The 22,880-nt window shown below is 43.1% G+C and overlaps 1 protein-coding gene across 4 annotated transcripts in view; it reads left to right on the forward strand.

Moving 5' to 3' along the window:
* CDC42BPA (CDC42 binding protein kinase alpha) overlaps positions 1 to 22,880 on the forward strand; it is a 349,488-nt gene that overhangs the window by 116,077 nt on the left and 210,531 nt on the right. For all 4 annotated transcript variants that reach the window (XM_014598104.3, XM_019483101.2, XM_014598103.3 and 1 more), the window contains exon 2: positions 10,353 to 10,444. In XM_014598104.3, coding sequence (XP_014453590.2) covers positions 10,353 to 10,444 — 92 coding nt within the window. The remainder of the gene's footprint in view (positions 1 to 10,352; positions 10,445 to 22,880) is intronic.

Here is a 22,880-nt window from a genome sequence, read left to right on the forward strand (position 1 = left end):
CCCTGATGTATGCCCGTAATATACTTCTGGCTGGAGTGGCAGAATCTGTGAATGACTGAACAAAGAGATTAGGACTGGAGAGGGAGTCTGGGAAAGGACATGGAGGTTTAGGGCTGGCCAGGTAAGGGAAATGGGATCTAGGATGAGGAGCCAGGTTGGGGAAGACATGAGGCAGCGACAAGCTTGGAGGGGACAAGGCAGAAGGCTCACACACTGGGAAAGTAGGCAGAAGAGAGAACACCTCCTGAGGCACACTTCCCTCCCCAGTCTATGGTACAGCTAAAGATTCCAGTTTCACTGGTCCTGTTGTCTGCATGCACCTGTGAAATGAATTAGCAAAATGTATGTTGTATGCCTCATGAGTGTTTGTCTACATCGAGGATGACACACACTTAGCTTGCATGTAGCAGCAGGCTGTGCTGTGGACCTGAAGGTGCCAGTCCTGCTGATGAAACATGTATCAGTATGATGCCACATGAGAGAAGCTCTGGGTTTTCTAGTTGTAGTTCTTTTTAATTAAAAATAACCTCCCCCCCCCCCGAAGTTACAAGCACAAACACACATCCATAACCAACATTAAAATAATATTTTTAAGTTTCCATGCAAAATCAAGCACCACCCAAAGGTTATGTAGTGCCAGTACTAAGGGTGCTTCTTCCACTTTCTTGTGCATGTGTATTGTGATAGTCTTTGATGACATAATCTAGAACAATTTTTTGACAGGGCCCCTTCCTTATTCAGTGTACAGGGTGGATAGTACTTCATTTACCAATCATTACACAGCACTTCATGTGTTCAGTTCAAAACATAGCTCCAGTTGCCTTTAGTTGAAGTGTTAGTGCTCAGCACTTCTGCAAATCATGGAATTGGAGTTTTGGGATGGGCACACAAAAAAGAGAAAGATGCAATTTGGGGATCCCCATAAAAAAGCTGGATTAGTGGTTCACCTAGCATCACACAAACTCCATGGCAAAGGAAGAAAGAATCTGGTTTTCCAAAATATCCTTCAACTGCCTTAACCATGAGACCTTTTTTTTTTGTTCTGCAATTCCTTGCTTTATTCATCTTCCAACTTCTGTAGCAAACTAAGCAGGATCCTACACATAACAGCTTCCTTCACCACACAACCCTGATTCCACCCCATGTCATGTCCTTCATATTTAGTGGATGGTATCTGTGGAAAAATAGTTTCTGATCATGTAGTTAAATATTGTATCATAATGCATGTGTACAAAGAGGCTGAATTAAGGTGGTGTTTAACACTGATAGATTAATAGTGTGCTTTTAAGACTCTTCATAGTATAAAAATAAACTGACCCACATTAATGTGGGACAGAGATAAATTTATTTGTTCTTTGCAGTAGATATTACATGAACATCTGGGTTATTTTTACATTTAATGTTAAAAACCCTCTCAGATATAAAAGAAAGAGAAAATTTATTTCTTGCCCCAATCTGAAATTCCCTGGTTACGAATTATTTTGGGGTAAGTTATAGCCAAAGATGGCTGGATGATTTCCAGTTGACCTAGATGAAAATACATTACTTTTTTTTACATAAAAAGGAGCCAGAATATTGTGTGTCTAACTTTACCATTACGATACAGGAACTTGCGGGTATATTTCATATTCTCAGGAAACGCCACATTCTTTTAAGCTGCACTTACAGATGTTGGCACTTACTGTTCATCATGAAAAATATGTTAAGAACAATTTCCAAGAGAGTGAAAACAGAATGTCAACTGGTAAATCCGAGAAGGATGTTTGTGGCTCATATGTTACCTTGCTCTAAATAACATTCTGTGATCCAACTGCTATCACTGCTGACTACAGGGTATTGCTCCTCATCTACTACGCAGAGTTGGCAGCCAGTTCCAACAAAGCTCTTTTGTGCCTTTCAACTACTGGTATTCTGGGGGCAGGCCTTCTTTTCTTTTCTTTCTACTTGTTTTCTTGCTGCAGCTAAGTTCACCATGTTTTCAGCAGCTTTCTCTTGTTAAGTCACTTGTTTTCCTCCTTTTGCTTTTAGTCGAGGCATTTATTGAATTTCTTACTGTGGCTTAAATTTTTGTCTGCATATCATTAAAAAAGAAGGAAGACCTGCGGAGGACAGGAATGACTAAACCAATCCATAGCACCGTTGTAGCTGCATTTGACAGAACTCTTTCAGGCTTGTGTTGTACCACCTTCATTTGGACAGCTATACCCATAATAGACCCCTAGAAGATTTTAGGAGCTAATCCTGTAATATGCTGAGCTCAGTGCCTTTAATAACTGTTCCTACTATTCAGCCAGCCACCTCACATCTTCCTTTAGAAACAGAATCGGAAAAGGAAATGGATCTTTCTTAGAAATAGAATCAGAAAAAGAAATGGATCACCCAGATGACAGAGGCTAGGGACAGAAGTTGCACATAAATCGGTATAAGTGATTGGAAACTGGTTCAAATCTGTAACACAACAGAAGTTCAGTGCACATAAACCACTTTCAAAATGGCCCAAACCGGTTTAATATAAACCTGGATGGATGTAGATTTAACTGATTTAGGTGAAATCAGTTTATTCAACTTCTGTCCCAGATCCCCTCCAGATTCAAGTAAACTCACTGTCTCCCAGCCTCCCAGGAGGCTTTGTGCCTCTCCCCGTAGGCCCAGACTGTCTGCTCCAGCACACCAGGGGGGCATGCTCATACACCCCCCGTCCCCAGCACTAGGCCTGGGCCACTGCAGGCATATGGCTGCATTTCTGAAATCAGAGTGACTGTCTGTTCACTTGCTTATTGGTTCAGTGTATGCAGTTTAGACTAACCTGTGAAGATTGAATCCATTCAACCTTAGGCATTTTGACTGTCTGTACTTAGCCAGAGTCCACTTAGGTCAGAACTTTGCACCTCAGATTGGTTCAGCAAAGCCAACTAGTTGTCTCCAGATAGGTCCTGGGCTCTTAGTTCTTTATGTTGAAACCCAGGTGTAATTTGTAGAGGAGAAAGGAAAAAATCTTAGCCTGCCTTTTCTCCTGAGGGTACAGTTTTAGTATTTCCTAACTCAAAGCTCACAAAAGGAGAGTTTTCATCACAGAGGCCTTTATGAAATGACATGAATTTTTTTATCCACAGCCCTCCATCTCACACCCTAAAAAGTTCTTTGAATCCTCTATTTTAAATCCTATCCTAAAAAATGTGAATATACCATTTACATATATCACAATCAGTGAAGGCCTGATTCAGTGCTGATGGAAGGCAACGGAAAAACTTTGGGTTTAGATTAAGCCCTAGAATAAAACTTTATTACATTCTTTCCTTCCAAACTGGGAAAGGCAGAAAAGACTAGGCCTTTTGCAGAAGTTCCAAAACTACGAAATGCTCATAGCCTCAGAAAGGTAAAGCTGATACTGCATTATTTTGCTTTATTCGGCTTCTGACACTGCTCCTCACTGTTTGGTTTGCATGCTTTCCAGTACTACCTTAAGTAACTTGACTAGCAGTTGGCACACATACTTTTTGATCCCCATGTACTGGGATTTTTGAAATTGTATTAGTGAAGAAAAAAAGAGAGGAGAGTTGAGTCTTTCACTTGGAATGGAAATTGGTGAGATTTGTCATGCTTTATTCTTTCAGGAGTCTGCTGCACAGTCCTGGACTTGTTCCTAAGAAAGCTGTGTCTACATTAATGAGTTTTATCTTTGCAATAGACCATTCTAGAAAAAGAGTCCCTATCCTGAGCCTAGATCAGGGGTGTCAAATGTACAGGGACCACATGAGGGGGCTCGGGGGCCACATGGGGAGGTTGGACCTGATCCTGCTGCAGTGGTGCTGGGAGCCACACCATGGGTCCAGCCCTGTGCTCTGGCTTCAGAGCTGCATCTTGGATCTGAGCCAGCATGTGGTCTCAGATTTGGTGTGCCCAGTTCAACCTGGCGCATAGCTCCAGAACCAGCGCATGGGGTCTGGCCACAGGCCCAGCTTGTGTTCTGGCCACAGCAGTTAACACTGCCTCCACTCTTCCTCCCAGCCCTCATGGCCAAATGTCCAAGCCCACCGGGAGCCTTTTTTCTGCTGCTGTGGGGAAAAAAAGCTGTGCGTTGTATGTGAGGAAAATATGGTAGCTTCATATCCCATAGCTTCCTCAAGGCTTCATATCCATGTAGATGCATTGATGTAATTACTTTAGGAGGTAATGGGACTCTTCTCATCCACCGATCTGAGGTGCAGGCTTCTATGTATCCAGAGTTTGTGATATGTGTACCCCAGAAGCACTGGTGTGCGAGGCAGCTTGGCATCAGTCAGAAATCTAGAAGGACTAACCCACAGACTAAGTGCAGACCAACTGTGTGTATGCATCTTCCCTGAGAAGAGACTGTTCCATGGCTGCACATTTTAATTTTTTTTCCAGCCAGTCAGCATGGATTTCACACGGGTTTAATTTCCACCAGCAGTTTAATTTCCGCCAGCAGTTTGTTCATGAGTTGATCTCAGCCAGGCACTTTTGCTTAGATCCCCAAAGGCATTTAGGTGCCTAACTTCATGGGAACTGGACACCTAAATAGTAGTTAGACACCTAAATACCATTAGGAATATTATGAGTGGTAATGAATAATCTTGTCATATTTTGAAGAACAGAAAAAGCTTGGAGCTGTTTCTGCATTATTGATATTTGAACTTGTGATGTGTCATCAATTCTGCTAGTGGTGGATCTCATCACCGCTAAGAGATTTTTGGCTATTCCAGAGAGAAAGATTGTCTCTGTCTTTGAAAAGCTAACTCTAATTCTTGATGTTAAATTGGCAGTAAATAAACTGGTTCTCTTAGATCCAGATTACAAAGAGATCAAGTACTAGAGAAGATTAGACTCTAATTGATTCGTTCCAATAGCTTTTGGTTTGCTTCTCTTCCACTAGAAAATTTATATAAATGTAAACAGAGACTGTGGACCTCCTTCATTATGGCAATCAGACTGGTTTGGCTGAGGAAGAGATCACCACTAGGTTGCTCTTTGTATCTAGTCAACTTCTCATTACAACTGAAGCTTCAGTGCAGGGTGTAAAGCAGATGTTTCTTAGGGATTTGTACTGCGCCCCCTTCATTTTACAACCCTCATCTGTTGAAAACGTAAATGAAATGGTAGAGCATAAAAGACAGGAAGAAAAACACTTAACTTGAAGACATACTAGTGATGGTTGCATTGCTCAGTAAACAGAAGTCATTTTAAATAGTTTATTGGCAGGTTTCTTTTCTCTCCTGAGAATGAATTGTTAGATTGGTTTTTCTTGTCATATGTGAGTGATTGAATGCCTGCAAGAAGCCTTCTCAAGAGCACAGCGTCAGTGGTTTTCCTGTGTAGTTTCAAGACTGAAAATTGTCCTGGTTTGGTACCCATGATCAGATAGTTGCAACTTTTTCTAAAGGACATAGTTACTGCTGCATAATAAAGCTTAGTCCTGTCTCAGCCATAAAGCAAAGGAACTTTTTCTACTCTGAATACTCTGAATTGCTTCTGGTTCCTTTTTGCTCTAAGAGCAAAAAAAGAAATTGCTCTTTCAATCAGCTTTTCATTGGCATTCCTTCAAGGGATGTATTTAGAGAGATTGCACAAAAACCTTCCTTTGACCTTGCAGGTTATTTCCTTTTAAGCAACTTGTATAACATTGTCAAATGACTGACAAAATATCTGCTCCCTAACCTCATAGCCTAGAAATCCATAAGCATGAGATTGTTAAGATACAACTTCTAAGGCACTTAGCCATGCTAAATTTGTTATTCTTCGGATGATTTTCTTGCCACAAGGGTTGCAGCTGTTTGTATAACAGACAAACATAATGTTGATGATGAAGCAAATTAACCATTTGTACAAGCCATGTAAAATAAATTGCCCAGTGGATTGAGTTTTCTTGGACACTTTCTATGGAACTCTTGGGCCAAACATTGTCATGTCTTTTTCTTAAGTTTATAAAAAAGTAGCCAAAAAAGGTTTACAGACTTTTCAATACTGCTGACACTGTGAATCATTAAATACAGCCCAAGCCGATTTTCATCTGTCATATTTTGACTATGTTTATTTTTCCAGTATCTCTTTGAGAACCCTAGAAGATTCCGAAATATAATAGTTAAAGAATGACAGTCCTTTCCCCACAATATAAAGGGAAGGACGATTTTTGTGACTTGAGAAATTTGTCTGGTTAGCAAGATATTTTACCTTGTACTCTAACAGCGCCTGTAAGATATTAAAAATTGCTCTTTATTTTAAATCAGTTGGTATTTAAGTTAACAATTTAATGGGGTATTTTGGTTGATTGAAAAAGATTAGAATACTCATATCACTATGTTTATGTTAAAGTAGTTTTTCTAATTACATGATATGATATAATCTAGGCTTACCTGACAAAAGACTGTTTTGGTTTTAGTTATTTTTACCCATCCCACAACATGCACGCATGCACATGTACGTCTATGGGGCTAAATTAAAGTAGTGGGGGAAAGAAGATACATTGGCTCCCTATAGTCATTGTTTTTGTACTACTACAAAATTTACAGCACTACGGATAATAGAGCTAAGGGCAGCAAGATGTTAAAACCCCCGTGGCTGGCGAGTGCTTTGTCATGCTCTCCAGACAGGAGCAACCGGGGACTGCTATTTGGCTCCCCCTGCTCCAGGACTTTAAAGAGCATGCAGGCAGCCCAGCACCAAAGCTGCTTGCAGATACCCAGGGGCTGAAAAGGCAGTTTTTTTTATTAAGTCCAGTTCATATGAGTTGAAGCTGTACATGGATGCAAATAGCATTAAATGCTTAGATGTACTGTTACATGGTAGTAAATCTCCAGTTCCCTCTGCTCTGGTGAGAAGACAGGGTGAAAAAAGGTCAGGGTTGTCAAAAATATTTTATCCTTTCAAATCTGAGAAACAGAAATTTGAAGAAATGGGTATCCTGCAGTGTAGACAAAAAGTAACTTTAATGAGCAAAGTAATTTGGCCTGTATAAAAAATTGCATGCATGGGCAAAAAATATAATTAATCTTAACATTTGCCTCCTGTGGGTGAAAATCCCCCAATTTCTGAAGAAAGTTTCTGCAGGTATGGAAATTATCTAATATCAGTCTTTCAGTTTCAAAGCCAAACATCAAGGTTTCTCAAAAATTGCCTCTTCCAGTGAAACTTTAATATTGCATTTGAAATTGAGTCGTTTGAATTTCTTTGTTAGAAATTAAATTTCATAGATAGACATTTCTGATGTTTGTTCTTAAAGTATGTGAAGTTTTAAAATCTATTTTCCCAGGCACCCTGGATCCCTCCAATATCTAAAAAGTTCACCAACAAAACATTCATTTGAAGAATGTTTTCACGCACATTGTAGATGGGAATCAATTTAATGCATTAATATAATGAGAGATACTTTTCTTTGGATAAGCCAATTCTGTCAGCTGAATGTTGGTATCAGATGATTTTGGGAGCAGTTATGAATTTAATTGATCTGCCTATTTATCAAATTCCAGTAGTGTGATTGTTAATTGGGCTAAGGTTTGTGGCTGTTTTTCTCCCGAAGGGAAAATTCCTGAAAGAGAAATTTCTGGGATTATCTTTTCATCTACTTAATCTAGGCAAGGTTGAGAGTGTAGTCTTATATTTAATTTTTTAACTTTGGTATTTGTTCTACAGCAGTTTTAATGATGTCCACCCTTAAGATATAGTATTATTTTATTGATTTTAGTCAGTGTTGTATCTGGTATGTCAGATCAGATGCTTCACCACTTAAATCTACAGTGTTTGATTAAAGCACATGTGATAAGGTCTATGATTTTTAAATACCTTGTGGATATGGATTGCAATGTTTATTATTCTCTGATGTATATGATGTACATCATTTTCTGTGGAGGGGGAAAGAAGGACTTTATATTACAAGTTAGACTAGTCCTACTATATACCTTGTGTATATTGACTTCATTTTATAGAGTTCACTTGTATAATCAATGCTAGAAAGAGACACATGTTTTGGAAAGGGATTTTTAAAGCGCTGGATCATATTTTTATATCTACATCAACTTTATATCAGAATTTTAATTTAGAATTAAATAATTAGTACACTTGGATACTAATTTTCCATTTAAATCAGTTCATTTAATTAGTGGTAGATTTTTTGTTTTTGTAAATCTCTGCAAAAAGCCCAAATGTTTAATGTCTAGAGAATCCAGTGTGAGTTTAAGCATATATGTAACCAGCATGGGGCATTTGTGCAACTGTACCTTGTTATTGCTGTTATACTGAGGAAGCAATTACTGTTACAACTTAGAAATTTTCTTCATGGTTCTAGTTATTGGTCCTGCAAAGAAATGTGGCCACATAGACCCTTGCATAATCCCTCAGTAAGTGGGACTTTGGCATCATATAACAAGGCTCACGGATGAATTGCTTTAAAACCCACCCTGCAAACAGGACTTGAAAATATTTTAATGGGCCATTTTTTTCCAAATACCATGTAAATGTTGACCAATTTTTTTTAACCTGCCCACCTATCTGTACCTTTAAAACCTAAATGCATTTAAACAAGGTGTTTCAATTATTTCATTTGGGAGCACCTGCCATTTTCTGCCTAAGTAATTATTCAGTCCTCTCAATATCTCTCTGAGGTAGGGTAATAAGTACTATCCCCATTTTACAGATAAGGAAACGGAGCACAAGATGTGTGGGTTGCAACCCCAAATGGGGTTGCAACATCAGCAGATGGGGTCGTAGGGGTGGGGGCTGTGGTTTGGGAGTGAGGGGCCATGCTGGGGAAACAGGGCCATAAATAGGGTCATGCTGAGGAATAGTTTGGGAAGCTCTGTTTTAAAAAGTCTGTCCAATATCACAGAAGAAATATGGGGTTGAGACATAGCTTCAGTGCTTGGCTCCTGGATTCTAGTTGTTTCCTTTTCAGTAGCCCACCTATCTCTCTTTTATGGACAATGAAGTGCCAAACAACAGGTCCCCCATTAGGAATGGAATTGTGTGACGTCTTCTTACGACAAGAAGTTGTGTTTAAAAGCAGATATTTAAAAATAAGTATGTTCTTTGATTACCTGAATAAATTCCTTAAACTAGCATTTCATTAAACTAACATTTCCTAAAGAGTGCAACAGACCTCATAGGGATGCACAGGTAACTAGTGAAAACAAGGTGTGTGTAGAAATGGGCATACCATCCATTTCTCTTTGGGTGATAACAGTGAGTTCATCGAGAGCTACACAGAGCTCTAAATGTAAGTCTTGGTAGAAACTTAAAGGTGGAATAGATTTTATTTTTAAATATTATTTTTATTTACTTAATTCTCTCAGCAATGATTACATGCTCTTAGTGCTGCCATATTACTAAAGCTTACAAAATAGAAATAAAGTTTACAGAATGCATAATATGTAATACTTGATGCATAATGGATAATGGTTTTAAAATGTGTTTAGAATGTTTATTTATGGGCTCTCTTATTCATTTGGGATGCAAAAGAGGTTTTTTTAAAAAAATTTTCGAAACATTTCTGTTCACCCAGTTTGTATCTGGCATAAACTCTGTGTAAATGTTATATGTCTGGATTTTTAAAAAATCTTTTAAAAAAGCATTCTGACTATTACTAACTTGACTTTGGAAAAAATACAGAAAATATTTTATAGAAGGCACATATATTACCTGAGTGTAGAAGGTTGTATCCCTGTTGGGTCACCATCTATAAGACTAAAAATACAAGGCTTAGAAGAAAGAATTGGAGACAGACAATGGTGGTCAAAGCAAAAGGAAACTATACTAATAATTTCTTTTGATGTTCAATTGGGATCCCTGTGTCTGTTCTGTAGGTCATGGATAAACTGAGCAACCCTCTTGCTCAGAGGAGAAGTCTCAAGAGATGTGGGCTGATTGGCATTCCTGAGCCAGTGCTATCAATTCAGCACTTTTTCATCAGCACTTTGATTTTCCTTGGAGTGAAATATTGATCATTTATTTTGAGACTTGTGTAGAATTAGCATTTCTCAGTTCAGAATAAGACATTCATTTTCCCATGCTCTACTTTTATAATCTGTGATAGCAGTCCATAATGCTTAGAATACCTACTGTATTGAAAATCATTGTATGAATTTATAAGAAATATATAAAAATATAGGCAGCTTGATTCTATTTGTAAAAACGTGTGCTCCATAAATTTCCTTTCACAGAAGACTGAAAGTTTGGGCTTAGTTCTTATTAGTCATTCATTCCAGCTTTATTCTTTGTAATATTACTTTAGGGATTATAGGTATATGAGCAAAAGGATCTGTTATTTTCAGGGCCATTCAGCTTTATATTTTATGTTACTCTTACCTAGCTTTTATAATGATTGATATTTTCCTTTGTTTCAGCCAAACCTTTTACATCTAAGGTGAAACAGATGCGACTACATAAAGAAGATTTTGAAATCTTGAAGGTGATTGGCCGAGGAGCCTTTGGGGAGGTAAGTGTTTTGTTGTTTTGTGAGAGAGTTTGAATATTTTACAGAAGGTCTGCAGCAGTCAGAAAGTTTATTGGTACCAAGGTAGTATAATAAAGGTCTTCTAGAAATTCATAAGTGCTTTTGAAATCTTTAGGCAGAGCAGATGTGTTAGGTCAAACTAAAATGTAATGCAAATACTATTAAGATTTATACATTTGTGCATGCAATCTGTACAAGTCTTCAGAAAAAGAAAGTAAGATGACCCTGTATATAAAATGATCTCCAATAATTAGGTTCTGTATATGGAAAATATATAAATTTGTTATAATTTTCCAAGTATAGAACCTAAGTATTAGAGGGATTGTCTTGAATTTCCCTTCCTTCCCATTGCTATAGCACGGAAGCCAGTGGTGGGGGAGGGAGGGGATCAGGTTGCCCATTGCCCTCTGCCCTGACCAGTTCTTCCACCTGCAGCCTTCCTGCCGCCCTGACACCTATACCCCCTCCCCCCACTCCTCCCCCCACTCCTTCCAGTCTTTGCTTCATCCCTTCCAAACTTCCCTGAGTCTCTGCCTCTTCCCGCGGCCCCACACTATTTACTGTCAGATGCTGCTCTGACCCAGGGTTCCTACAGACATTTAGGGGCCCCACTCTAACTTATGGCACTTTACACAAAGTGCCATGAGCTAGAGCCCTCTCCCCACCTCCCCCCCACCCCAACAGACTTTCTCGTCTGTTTTTTTTAGGTGGGCTGCCTGCACCAGCCCTATCCAGCAGGTGGGGGCGCTCCAGAGAACTGCCCCTTTTCTCATCCCAACTCCTGCCCCCCTCCCCCAGCTCTGGCACTGTCAGCAGGACAGGGAGCGGCAGGGAGCAGCAGGCAGCTGCTGGCTGAACTTTGCCTAGCCAGAGCTGGGGAGGATGGGACAGGGTGGAATGGGGTCCCCTCATCTTGTGGGCCTGGCCTGACTGCCCCCAATACCCCAGCTGGGGCAGCTGGCGGGAGGGGAGGGGAGGGGAGGAGAGGGGAGGTGGCTCCACCTCCAGCTTGACAGCCTGCTTGGGGAGGGGGTGGGCTGAGCTGGGCTGATGTTTGTCAGCACAAGCAGCAGTCCAGACCTGCAAAGTACAAATAATTAACCCTTGAGGGAATACAAGTTCCTTAAGACGCTCTGTTTTAGAGCGCCTTCATCTAATACCTGATTTGACTATTAATTTTTCATGTGATCAGCCATTTTAAAAGCGCTCTGCAGCCATGATCATGTGTTACATCACAGTCTTAGAGTGCTTTCTGGGGGCCAATCAAGTGAAAAATGTAACTTGTGTAAGTGCCCCCAGAGCACAGCACATGGAAACTCAGTCTTTGCCTGGCCATACAGCAGTGTCAGCGCTGCTGATTGGTAAGGCAGGGGAAGGAGTTTCCGTGTGCTCAGTGCCCAGGAGGGACCTCAGGCCAAGCTGCATCTGACAGTAAGGAGCAGGGAAGAGAGTGAGTCAGGGGCAGAAGCTGTAGAGGCGAAGTGCGGGGGGGAGGGGCAGGAGGCTTCTCTGAGTCTGACTCTGTCCCCAACCTGGGCTGAGGGCAAGAGTAAGAGTCATAACAGCTGCCTGCCCGCCCCATTCTGTTTTGTATATGAATATAAGACTAGGGGTTTTTTCTTCCCCCATGCTGATGGTGGGGATGGGGGGACTTGTCTTATATTCAAGTAATATGGCACTTCTCTTTTTTGTCCATGTTTCCATGAATCCCAATACTTGGGCTATAGTTCTTCCCATCCAGCAGATATAAACCATTGAATCTGGTGACATCCTACCTTTCTTCCAGGAAAGCCTAAGGGCGAAGAAAGAGGTATACAGGCTGTGGAAACAGGGGGTAACTACCAATGAGAAGTATACCTCCATGACTCACTTGCAGGGAATCAGTTAGGAACGCCAAAGCAGGATTAGAACTTAGGCTGGCAACAAAAATTAAGCACAACAAAAAGTCCGTCTTCAGGTATATAGGGAGCAAAAGGAAGGTACAGGGGAGCATAGGACCCCTACAGGACAAAGTAGGTAATTGGTGACAGAGACGGGGGACAAAGCTGAGCTCTTCAATAAGTTCTTTGTATCTGTATTCCTAGATGCAGACCAAGACAAATCTCCCAATTGGATCATAGATAGACACAGGAGGGACACCAGACCACCAACTGTTAGTGTAGACTTAGTTTAAGGGGCACTTGGAGGGGTTGGTTGTGTTCAAGTCAGCGGGCCCAGATGAACTTCATCCAAGGGTGCTGAAGGATTTGGCCAGTGTCATAGCAGAGCCGGTGGAAAAGGAACTGGAAAAGAGCCAATGTGGTCCCTATTTTCAAGAAGGGGAGGAGGGAAGAACTGGGAAACTATAGGCCAGTTAGTCTCACCTCTATCCTTGGGAAAACTCTGGAAAAAATCATTAAGGATCACATGTATGGGAGCCCAGCAAGGGAAATAATGCTGAAAGGAAATCAGCATGGATTCATTGCAGGTAGATCCTGCCTAACTAGCCTTGTTTCTTTTGATGACCAGGTCACAAAATGCTTAGATGCAGGAGTCAAGGTAGATGTTATCTACCTAGACTTTGAGAAGGCCTTTGAAACACTATCTCATTCTGTTCTCGTAAATAAATTGACTGGCTGTGATGTAGATGATTACACTGTCAGGTGGATGGCAAATTGGCTTAGGGGTCACACCCAGAGAGTGGTGGTGGACGGGTCGATATCGACCTGGAAAGATGTGGGCAATGGAGTCTCGCAAGGCTCAGTCCTTCGACTGGTGCTATTCAGTGTCTTCATCAGTGACTTGGACAAGGGCGTGGAGAGCACCCTGTCCAAGTTTGCAGATGATACCAAATTATGGGGCAGTTAACACAGCAGAGGGTAGGGAACAGATCCAGGTGGATCTGGACAGGTTGGAAAAATGGGCAGGATGAAATAGGATGCAGTTCAACAAAGACAAGTGCAAAGTGCTGTACCTGGGTAAAAAGAGCCACCAACACACTTACAGGTGGGGGGTGACCTTCACAGCAGCGAAAAGGGATCTTGGAGTCATAGTTCACTCCAAGATGAACATGAGTCGTCAATGTGACAAAGTGATCAACAAAGGTAACCACACTTTAGCATGCATTAGAAGATGCATGAGAACCAGGTTTAGGGAGGTGATGCTTCCCCTGTATATGGCACTGGTCAGGCTGCAGTTGGAGTACTGGGTCCAGTTTTGGGTGTCGCACTTCAAGAGGGATGAGGAGAATCTTAAGAGGGTTCAGAGAAGGGCCACTCATATTGTCAGAGGCCTGCAGGCAAGGTCCTACGAGGAGAGACTGAGAGACCTACATCTCTTCAGCCTGCGCAAGAGAAGGCTGAGAAGTGATCTTGTGGCTGCCTATAAATTCATCAAGGGAAGGCAGTAGGGAATGGGAGTTGCTCTATTTACTAGGGCACCCCCTGGAGTAACTAGGAACAATGGCCGCAAATTGACAGAGAGCAGTTTTAAGTTGAACATTAGAAAGAACTTCTTCACAGTAAGGGTTGCTTGGAATGGGCTTCCAAGGAGATGGTGCTCTTCCCTACTTTGGGGGTCTTCAAGAGGAGACTGGACAAGCACCTAGCTGGGGTCGTCTGACCCCAGTGCTCTTTCCTGCCCAGGGCAGGGGGTTGGAGTCAATGACCTACTGAGGTCCCTTCTGGCCCTAACATCTGTGAATATATAATAAGGGTCTATGCAGACAAGGTTCCTCGGGTGAATTTGATATCTTTTATTAGACCAACCCAAATAGTTGGAGAATATTTATTAAGCAAGCTTTCGGGTTCAAAAACCCTTTGTCAGGTAAGGAAGTTTCAGCAGTTGGTGTGTGCTCTTCCTGGATGGAGTGAAGTATAATAATAAGGGTCTAGTAATTTTTCATACTTTGGTTGAATATTTTGAAAGTAGTTCCTAAGAAAATTAGATTAATAGTGATGATGTGGGATAGAATTTACTGAAAATGTTTTAATTTTATTTGATTGCCCACCCAGTTCAAGTATGTTTGGACTAACTGTGCTGTTGAACAGGAACCTTTTGAATTAGTCTTTTGTTAGAAACATAATGTTTTATTTAGCACTTCTTTTTTTTTTTTGTGCACTTTGGAATCCGTAACATCTCTGGAGGCTGTATGCCACATTTGGATGGCAGAAAAGAGAATCATTTATTTATTTGGTTTTGTTAGTCTAGGGTCATGGAAAACCAGGTTTCTTTAGCTGTTATTAAAGGAATTGGAATTTTTACTCTAAACTATGTCACTGTTCCAATCATCACCACCACCACATGCATGTTTAAATCATGACCCATACTGCAAGGCTACTAAGAACATAGAAATCACATTTATTTTAGCTGTTTTGCCATTGTCTGTTTCCTTGGCAGTGGAATTTTGATTTTGTATAAACTATGTTAGAACCTAAATCAGGGGTGGGCAAAATACAGCCTGTGGGCCGGATCCAGCCCACTAGACCATTCTGTCTGGCCCACAGAGCCCTAAAAAATGTTGTAAATTAATATTTATTTGCCCATGACTCCCCGTCAAAGCTGATAGGAGCCAGGGACAGTAGGACTCAGAGGGAGCCCTCAGCAGGCTTGCGGGCTTGAGCAGCCCAGCCCCTCCCACCCCTAGCCAGAAGTTCCCTGCTTTCCTGCCCCCTCCCTGCTTAGACACCATGTGGCTGTGGCTCCTGGCTACATCACCGGACTGCAGAGGATGGAACCGTGTTGATGGGGGGAGGGGGCATGACTGCGTGCATGCACTCACGTGTCTGCAGGCACAGGGGCATAGTGTATGTATATGTTCATAGGGTGAGTCCCACACGCACACCCCACCATACACATGCACCCACACCTCCCCTTGTACTGCCATACACAAACCCCAGTCACGCTCCCCCCATACCTACCCACACCCCACATATCCACACACCCACCCACATGCTCTCTCACTCAACACCTACACACCCACAGCCTCCACAAACCTATACCCAGCCCCCACAAAATACAAGCATAAGACTTCATTTTAAGTTATTATGCAGTCACCTCTGTGTACACTACACAAACACATGTAAATCCAGGACAGAAATATTTTTTTTAATTGAATTAATGAATGTTGTAGATGCTCAAGTTTTAGAATATAGTTTGGTATTTTTCTAGTTCTGAGATGGCAAAACCCCTTGCCGAAAGGAGTGCTTCTGGGGGCAAGGGGAGGGACTTCTCGTGACAAAGGTCAGGGGTTAGGATGTGGGACTTCCAGTCACAAGATGGTGACCAGGGGGCAGGGCGCCTCTCAAGGGACGGGACTACCCATGCAGCTCTCAACAGCTTGCCAAAACTTGGTAAGCGGCCCTCTGCCCAAAATAATTGCCCAACCCTGGCCTAAATTGTACCCCATGTGGGTTATTCCTTTATGAGAAGCAAGACGTTTTGATTTTGGGTCAGAGTTCCCTCTCACTATTCCCTTCTGCTATATGAAAAGGTTCTCCCTCAACCTCTGAAGACCTGGTAGGTATTTCAGTCCCATAAATGCCTTGGATCCAAGGAAGCAGGAGAAGCAGTAGTTAGCTTCTCTTTGCAACCAGTGCCCAGTTCAGTAAACAGATAGTACCTTATCTACAGAATATTATTCAGAGCCAGTTTTTACAGAGGCCTAACACTGCTCCTCCTGCTTTGGTTCCGTAACTCATGGAAATGCTTACTTTGGGCCTCTTCTCTGCTGCATAAGTCCTCCAAGGAGCTGAGCAGCCTGGGTGCTGAGCAACAATAAGTGTTTGTCTTTGTCCATAACCCCTTGCCACCCAGAAGTGGGTACTTGTATCTCTCTTCCTGGCCTAGACAATGCTGCATTCACCTGTTGTTTATTGTGGAAATTTTTCTGCATAAAACACAATGACTGAACTCAGCAATGCTGGACAGCCATAGTTCAACACAATTCAATTAAAAAATAGTAAAACAGAGTAAGAAATTGAAAGAAAAGCCTTTTTTGTCATCAAATCAGATATAAAAACAAGGTTGTTCTTAGCTGAAAGGAGAAGTCATTTTTGTCCCCTGAATCAGCATCAGGCTCCCTGAAAGCTAAACCACAAAAGCCTGTGAAACTTCCGCAGGAAGCTCTTCTGTGGTGAATCAAACCATAAATAATTTAAAAGCACGAGTTTCCCCATCCTCATCTCTATTCACCGTTAGTGCTGAGATTCTGCACAGATGGAAGACAGTATCCCATAAATCAACAGCATCAGTTTGTTCAATTGCCGAAATGTCTTCCATAATGAAAAGTGACCAAGTGACCCCAAGCCATCTCCTTGATACTGTTTATAACTGCCTTTAAAGATTTCAGATTTTTTTTCTTGTACTGTTTTGATCTTTAGTTAGACAAATTTTAACCCATGGGTGCAGTCTGAAACTTGGTCATAAAGTGGTTCAGCCTTCTTGACCTGGTGCTCACAAATAAAGTAGAATTGGTAGGGAATGTAGTACAAGCAATCCTCAGACCTATGACACAATTGGTTCCTGAAAACCAAGTCTTAAGACTAAAAGTCCTAACTTGGAACCAATTTTCCCATAGGAACAATGTTGTAAATGGGGAATTGGTTTCTTTATGACACTGGATACAGCTGCGTCCAGCTGGTAAGTCTGGTGTGGTGGAAGGGAAGAGGGAAGGGAAGGGGTTTGGAAGGACAGATCAAGGCCCCCTGCAGTGAGGGAGGGGCTGGGGCTGTGGAAAGTTGCTCATCTGGTGGCTCCTGCCATTCATCTGTGGGGGGAGGTGTGCCCCCAGATATGTGCAGGGTGGGGCAAGGGCTGCTCTTGGAGCAGGGGCTATGCCCTCCCACTGCTTGCCCAGCCGGGGTGGGGCGGGTGCAGGACAGGGCTGCTGTGCAGCTTCTGGACAAGCAGTGTGCAGCAGCGGGAACCGCCCCCGCCTCCCGGACGAGCCCCAGCACCGCCCACCCCACCCTGATCTGAGGGCATATGCCCGCACTCCCATACCCTCCCCCCACTCACCTAGCTGGGGCAGGGCAGACGTGGGATGGAGCTACAGCTCGTCCAGGAGTGGGGGTGGCTCCCACTTGTCTAGAGGCGGTGCAGGGACCTAGTCCTACGCCCGCCCCTGCCCCAGCGGGCAAGCAGCAGGAGGGTATAGTTCCTGCTCCCAGATAAGCCCTGTGCAGCCCCAGCCCCACATGTTTCACCCTGTGTAGATCCAGGGGCACACACCACCCCCCCATACCCTTCTGGATGAGCAGTAGAAGGCGCCAGACAAGAAACTTGCCCCAGCCCTAGACCCTCTCTCACCGTGGAGTCCTTGATTTGTCCCCCCACATCCCTCCCCTTCCACCACACCAGACTTACTAGCTGGACGCAGCTGTATCCAGCATCATAAAGACAGAACCCATGTTGGAAGGTCGAAACAGGGTGTAAATTTATAAACGTCTTAATTGCCGTTCTTCATAACTCGAAAAGTCATAAGTTGAGGACTGGCTACAGTGGATGGCAAGCTGGGCAGCAGCAACCACAAGATGACTGAGTTCAATATCCTGAGGAAAGGAAGAATGGAGAGCAGCAGAGTAAGGAACTTCTGGATTTCAGAAAAGCAGACTTCAGCTCACTCAGGGAGCTCTTGGGCAGGATCCCCTGATAAGCCATACTGTGGGAGAGAGGAGTCCAGGAGAGCTGGCTGTACGTTAAGGATGACTTACTGAGAATGTAAGAACAAACCATTCCGATGCTCAGGAAAACTAGCAGGTATAGCAGAAGACCAGCTTGGCTTAGCAGGGAACTCTTCAGCAAACCAAATCACAGAAAGGAAGCTTATAAGAAGTGGAAACTTGAAGAAATAACTAGGGATGAATATAATACCCTTGTTCGGACATGCAGGGATGAAGTCAGGAAGGCCAAAGCGCAATTGGAGTTGCAGCTAGCAAGGGATGTGAAGGGGAACAAGAAGGATTTCTACAAGTATTTCAGTAGCAAGAGGAGGATCAGGGAAAGTGTTGGGCCCCTTACTGAATGGTAGAGGCAACCTTATGACAGAGGATGCAGAAAAGGTTCAGTGCCTTTTTTGCCTCTGTCTTCACAGGCAAGGGCAGCCCTGAGACTACTGCACTGGGCATCAGAGTTTGAAGAAGAGGTGAGCAACCCTCAGTGGTGAAAGAACAGGTTCAGGACTACTTAGAAAAGCTGGATGTGTGCAAGTCTATGAAGCTGGATGGGATGCACCCGAGGGTGCTGAGGAAGTTGACTGATGTGACTGCAGAGCCGGTGGCCATCATCTTTGAAATACCATGGTGATCAGGAGAGGTCCTGGATGATTGGAAAAGGACAAACACAGGGCCCAAATTTAGGAAAGGGAAAAAGGAGGATCCAGGGAACTACAGACTGCTCAGCCTCACCTCAGTCCTTGAAAAAATCATGGAGCAAGATCCTCAAGGAGTCCATTTCTAAGAACAAGGAGAAGAAGGTGATTAGGAAACAGTCAGCATGGATTCACCAAGGGCAAGTCATGCCTGACAGACCTGATTGCCTTTTATGATGAGATGACTGGCTCTAGGGAGGCAGGGAGACAAGTGGATGTGGTGTACCTTGATTTTAGCAAGGCTTTTTATACAGTCTCCCACAGCATTCTCACAGGCAAGCTAAGAAAGTATGACCTGGATGAATGGACTGTAAAGTGGATAGAAAACTGGCTGGAGCATTAGACTCAGAGAATAGTAATCAATGGCTTGATGTCTAGTAGGCAACTTGTATCAAGTGGGTCGGTCTTGGGGCCAGTTTTGTTCAATGTCTTCGTCAATGACATGGAACATGAAATAGGGTGTACCCTCAGCAAGTTTGCAAATGACACCAAGCTGGGGGGAGTAGTAGATACTCTGAAGGGTAGAGCTAGGATTCAGAGTGACCTAGACAAATTGGGGGATTGGGCCAAAAGGAATCTCATGAGGTTCAACAAGGACAAGTGCAAAGTCCTGCACTTAGGGCAGAACAATCCCATGCACCAGTAGAGGCTTAGGGCTGACTGGCTGGCCAGTAGCTCTGCAGAAAAAGACCTGAGGGTTACAGTGGGTAATAAGCTGAATATAAGCCAGTGGTGTTTCCTAGTTGCCAAGAAGGCTAACAGCATACTAGGCTGCATTGATAGGTGTGTTGTCAGTAGGTCAAAAGAAATAATTATTCTAGGGGTGCACCAATAGAGATTTTGGGGGCTGATACAAATAGCTGATTTTTAAGGAGGCATATCAGCCAATACTGATTCGATTTCCAATACCAGCCTGGCAGCTTGGAGAGCTGCATGCAGCTGGTAAGTCTGGTGTGGTGGAAGGGAAGGGGGTGGGGATGGGGTGTGCAGGGGGGGGCAGATCCAAGGCCCTTGTGATGAGGTAGGAGTGGGGCTGGGGCAGGGCCTGGAGCAAGCACTGCCCGGGCAGGGTGGGATGAGCATGGGATGGAGACACAGCTTGTCCAGGGGATGTGCAGGGGTGAGGGGGACAGCTCCCCCCACTGCATGCCGCTCATCTGGGAGCAGCTGGTCTGGCGCTCACCTGCTCGTCCAGCAGCTCCCGCCACTGGTCCCACTGCTCATCCAAGAGGGCATGAGGGGCATGTGCCACCGGACCCGTGTGGGGAGGGTGGGCCAGGAAGAGCCCTGGCCCCAGCCTGTCCCGCCCTGCCCTGCGTAGATCTGGAGGCACACTCCCACCCCATGCACTCCCAGACGAGTAGCAGGAGCTGCCAGATGAGTGGGCAAGCGCCATACCAGTGGCTCTCAGACAAGCAGTATGCAGCAGCAGGAGTTGCCCCCCCGGATGAGCCACGCCTCAGTCCCACACCTGCCTTGGCTGGGCAGCACTTGCCCCGGCTCCTACCCCTGCCCCAGCCCACTCCTCCCTCACTGCGTGGGCCTTGATTCCCACCTCCCCATGCACCTTCCCTCCCCCCTTCCCTTGTACCACACCAGATTTACCAGCTGCACACAGTTCTCCAAGCTGCCAGGCTGTGCTCCTCGATGCTTACGTGCTGCGCTGTGGCTGTGCACATGCACGGTCATTTATTAGCCAAATTATCAACCACGTTAGGTCGATTTCCAGTACAATCAATTTTCTTTATATTGGTGCCAATCCACTATCAGATTGATGCATCAGTGCACCTCTAGATTATTCCCCTCTATTCAGCACTGGTGAGGCCACATCTGGAGTTTAGTTCTGGGCTCCCCACTACAAGAAGGATGTGGACAAATTGGAGAGAGTCCAGTGGAGGGTGACAATAATGGTGAGAGGACTGGGGGACATGACTTATGAGTAAAGACTGGGGGAACTAGTTTATTTAATCTAGAGAAGAGGAGACTTAATAGCAGCCCTCAACTACCTGAAGCGGGGTTTGAAAAAGTATGGAGCTAGACTGTTCTCAGTGGTGGCAGATGACAGAACAAGCAGCAACAGTCTCAAGTTGCAGCAAGGGAAGTTTAGGTTAGATATTAGGAAACATTTTCTCACTAAGAGGGTAGTAAAACACTGGAACAGGTTACCCAGAGAAGTGGTGGAAGCTCCATCCTTGCAGGTGGACAAAGTTTTGGCTAGAATGATCGTTGGGGCTGGTCCCTGCTGTGAGCAGGGTGTTGGATTAGATGACCTCCTGAGGTCCCTTCCAGCCCTAACTTCCTATGATTCTCTGATTCCTTTTTATAATTTACACGTTAAAGAAATGATTTTTCATTTGCTAGTTCCTTTTTCTTATTTTTCAAAGGCTGGATACAGACAAAAGGAGTCAAAATTAATGTTTGTTCGGTTTTTGTTCCTATTCATTTTTCCTTTGAGCCAATTCCTTCCTTAATATAGCCCAAGGATGTATTTAATTTTGTTCAGATTAGCTCCTACACAGTTGCTTATTCAAGGAAGAGTGTATAGAGTTGTTTTCAGAATCCATTAATCTTCTCCAAGTAGGAGCTGTGTTATCACGGGACAGTTCATGATGTGGGTGAGAAGTGCTTTAGTGCCGCTTGCCCAAACCAGCACCTCTTGAAAAATTTACCAAGTAACTGTTAGCCAAATGACTTGAGATCTACCTATCAGACAGAGCCTGATACAAAGGAGATGGTAAGGACCACTCTGCAGCAGCTGGAGGATTTAGCTGAAATTCTGAGTATCTGCATTGAAATTTTTGCCTGCTTCATTCTGCTGTTGTTTAAAAATAGCTGCAAGTGTCAGCAGAGGCACTGGAGCTGCCTCTCACGTGAGAAGAAAACATTGCATCTATTTTTTATTTTATTTCTATTTTGGAAAATGATCTTTGAAACCCTAAGAATTAGAAAATATTTTGTTTAGTTTTTAAAGAAAACTCATTCCTGTAGATACTGATGGCTTTATCCCCTTCGCTTACCAGTGAATATGAACTTGGTACCAGTGAATGTGAACATAGGCTTTTCAAAATCTGCCACCCTTAAATTGGGCCAAATATCTATGAGTGTCTTAATTGCCACAGGCAGTGATCCTCACCCTGCTGAACCAAGGGCTGATCATGTCAGATGGACTTCTCAGGAAAAGCTAACAGAGGTAGACACCCATTGATTTTTTTTCCCTTAGAGCCCTTTGAAAAACCCACCTCTTGCTTCTTACCCCTGCTGAGCCAAGAACAAAGAGATATTTTAATATTAGTGTTTTTTTGTTTTGTTTTTTAATAGATTCTGTTACAATATGCTTGGGGAGGCAAAGAGCAGCATGAAGACATACAGCATAAAGATGAGAAATTTTGTTTATAAGGGGCAGAAACAATTTGACAGTGTGCCAGGCAGCATATTTGTTTGTGGGAAATATGGAAAACTGCTAGAAGAATGAAAGAGAAAATAAAATTCAACTGAAACCAAAATGTTTACATCAGCACATACCAAGCATTTTTAGTCGGCTGCTCACAGGAAAAAATAAATTTTGAAAAACTTTAAATGTCCAGTTTAATAAGTTCCAGGAACCATTTTAGGATAACTATACAGGGAAGATTAGTAGTTCTTTCTTCTTTTGGCAGCTCAAAGAGGTTCTTGAGGATAACTGAGCATCAAAAGGGCACCCTTTATGTGTGTATGTTCTATGTATGATATGTGTAGTAGAATTTATATAATGCTTTAGAATTTTTTTTAAATGTTGTTTGTTGTAACTACCATAGTCTCAGCCATTTAGAATCATTGGAAAGTAGGGCTGGAAGGAACCTTACATGGTCATCTAGTCCAACCCCCTGCTCAAGACAGGAGTCTTGTTTTAAAAGAGCCAACATTTTTTTTGAGGTATGCAAGGCCTAGTAATCTCCCTAAAATCTACTGTCTTACATTAAACAGACATCACACCGCACTCTGAAACTATGTACACCACAAGAGCATACTATGATAATAGATGCCTAAAAATGATGATCAGTTCATTCTAGTATTTTTTGTTGACATGGGATA

The sequence above is a fragment of the Alligator mississippiensis genome, chromosome 1, assembly GCF_030867095.1.
Source record: "Alligator mississippiensis isolate rAllMis1 chromosome 1, rAllMis1, whole genome shotgun sequence".
Classification (NCBI taxonomy): domain Eukaryota; kingdom Metazoa; phylum Chordata; order Crocodylia; family Alligatoridae; genus Alligator; species Alligator mississippiensis.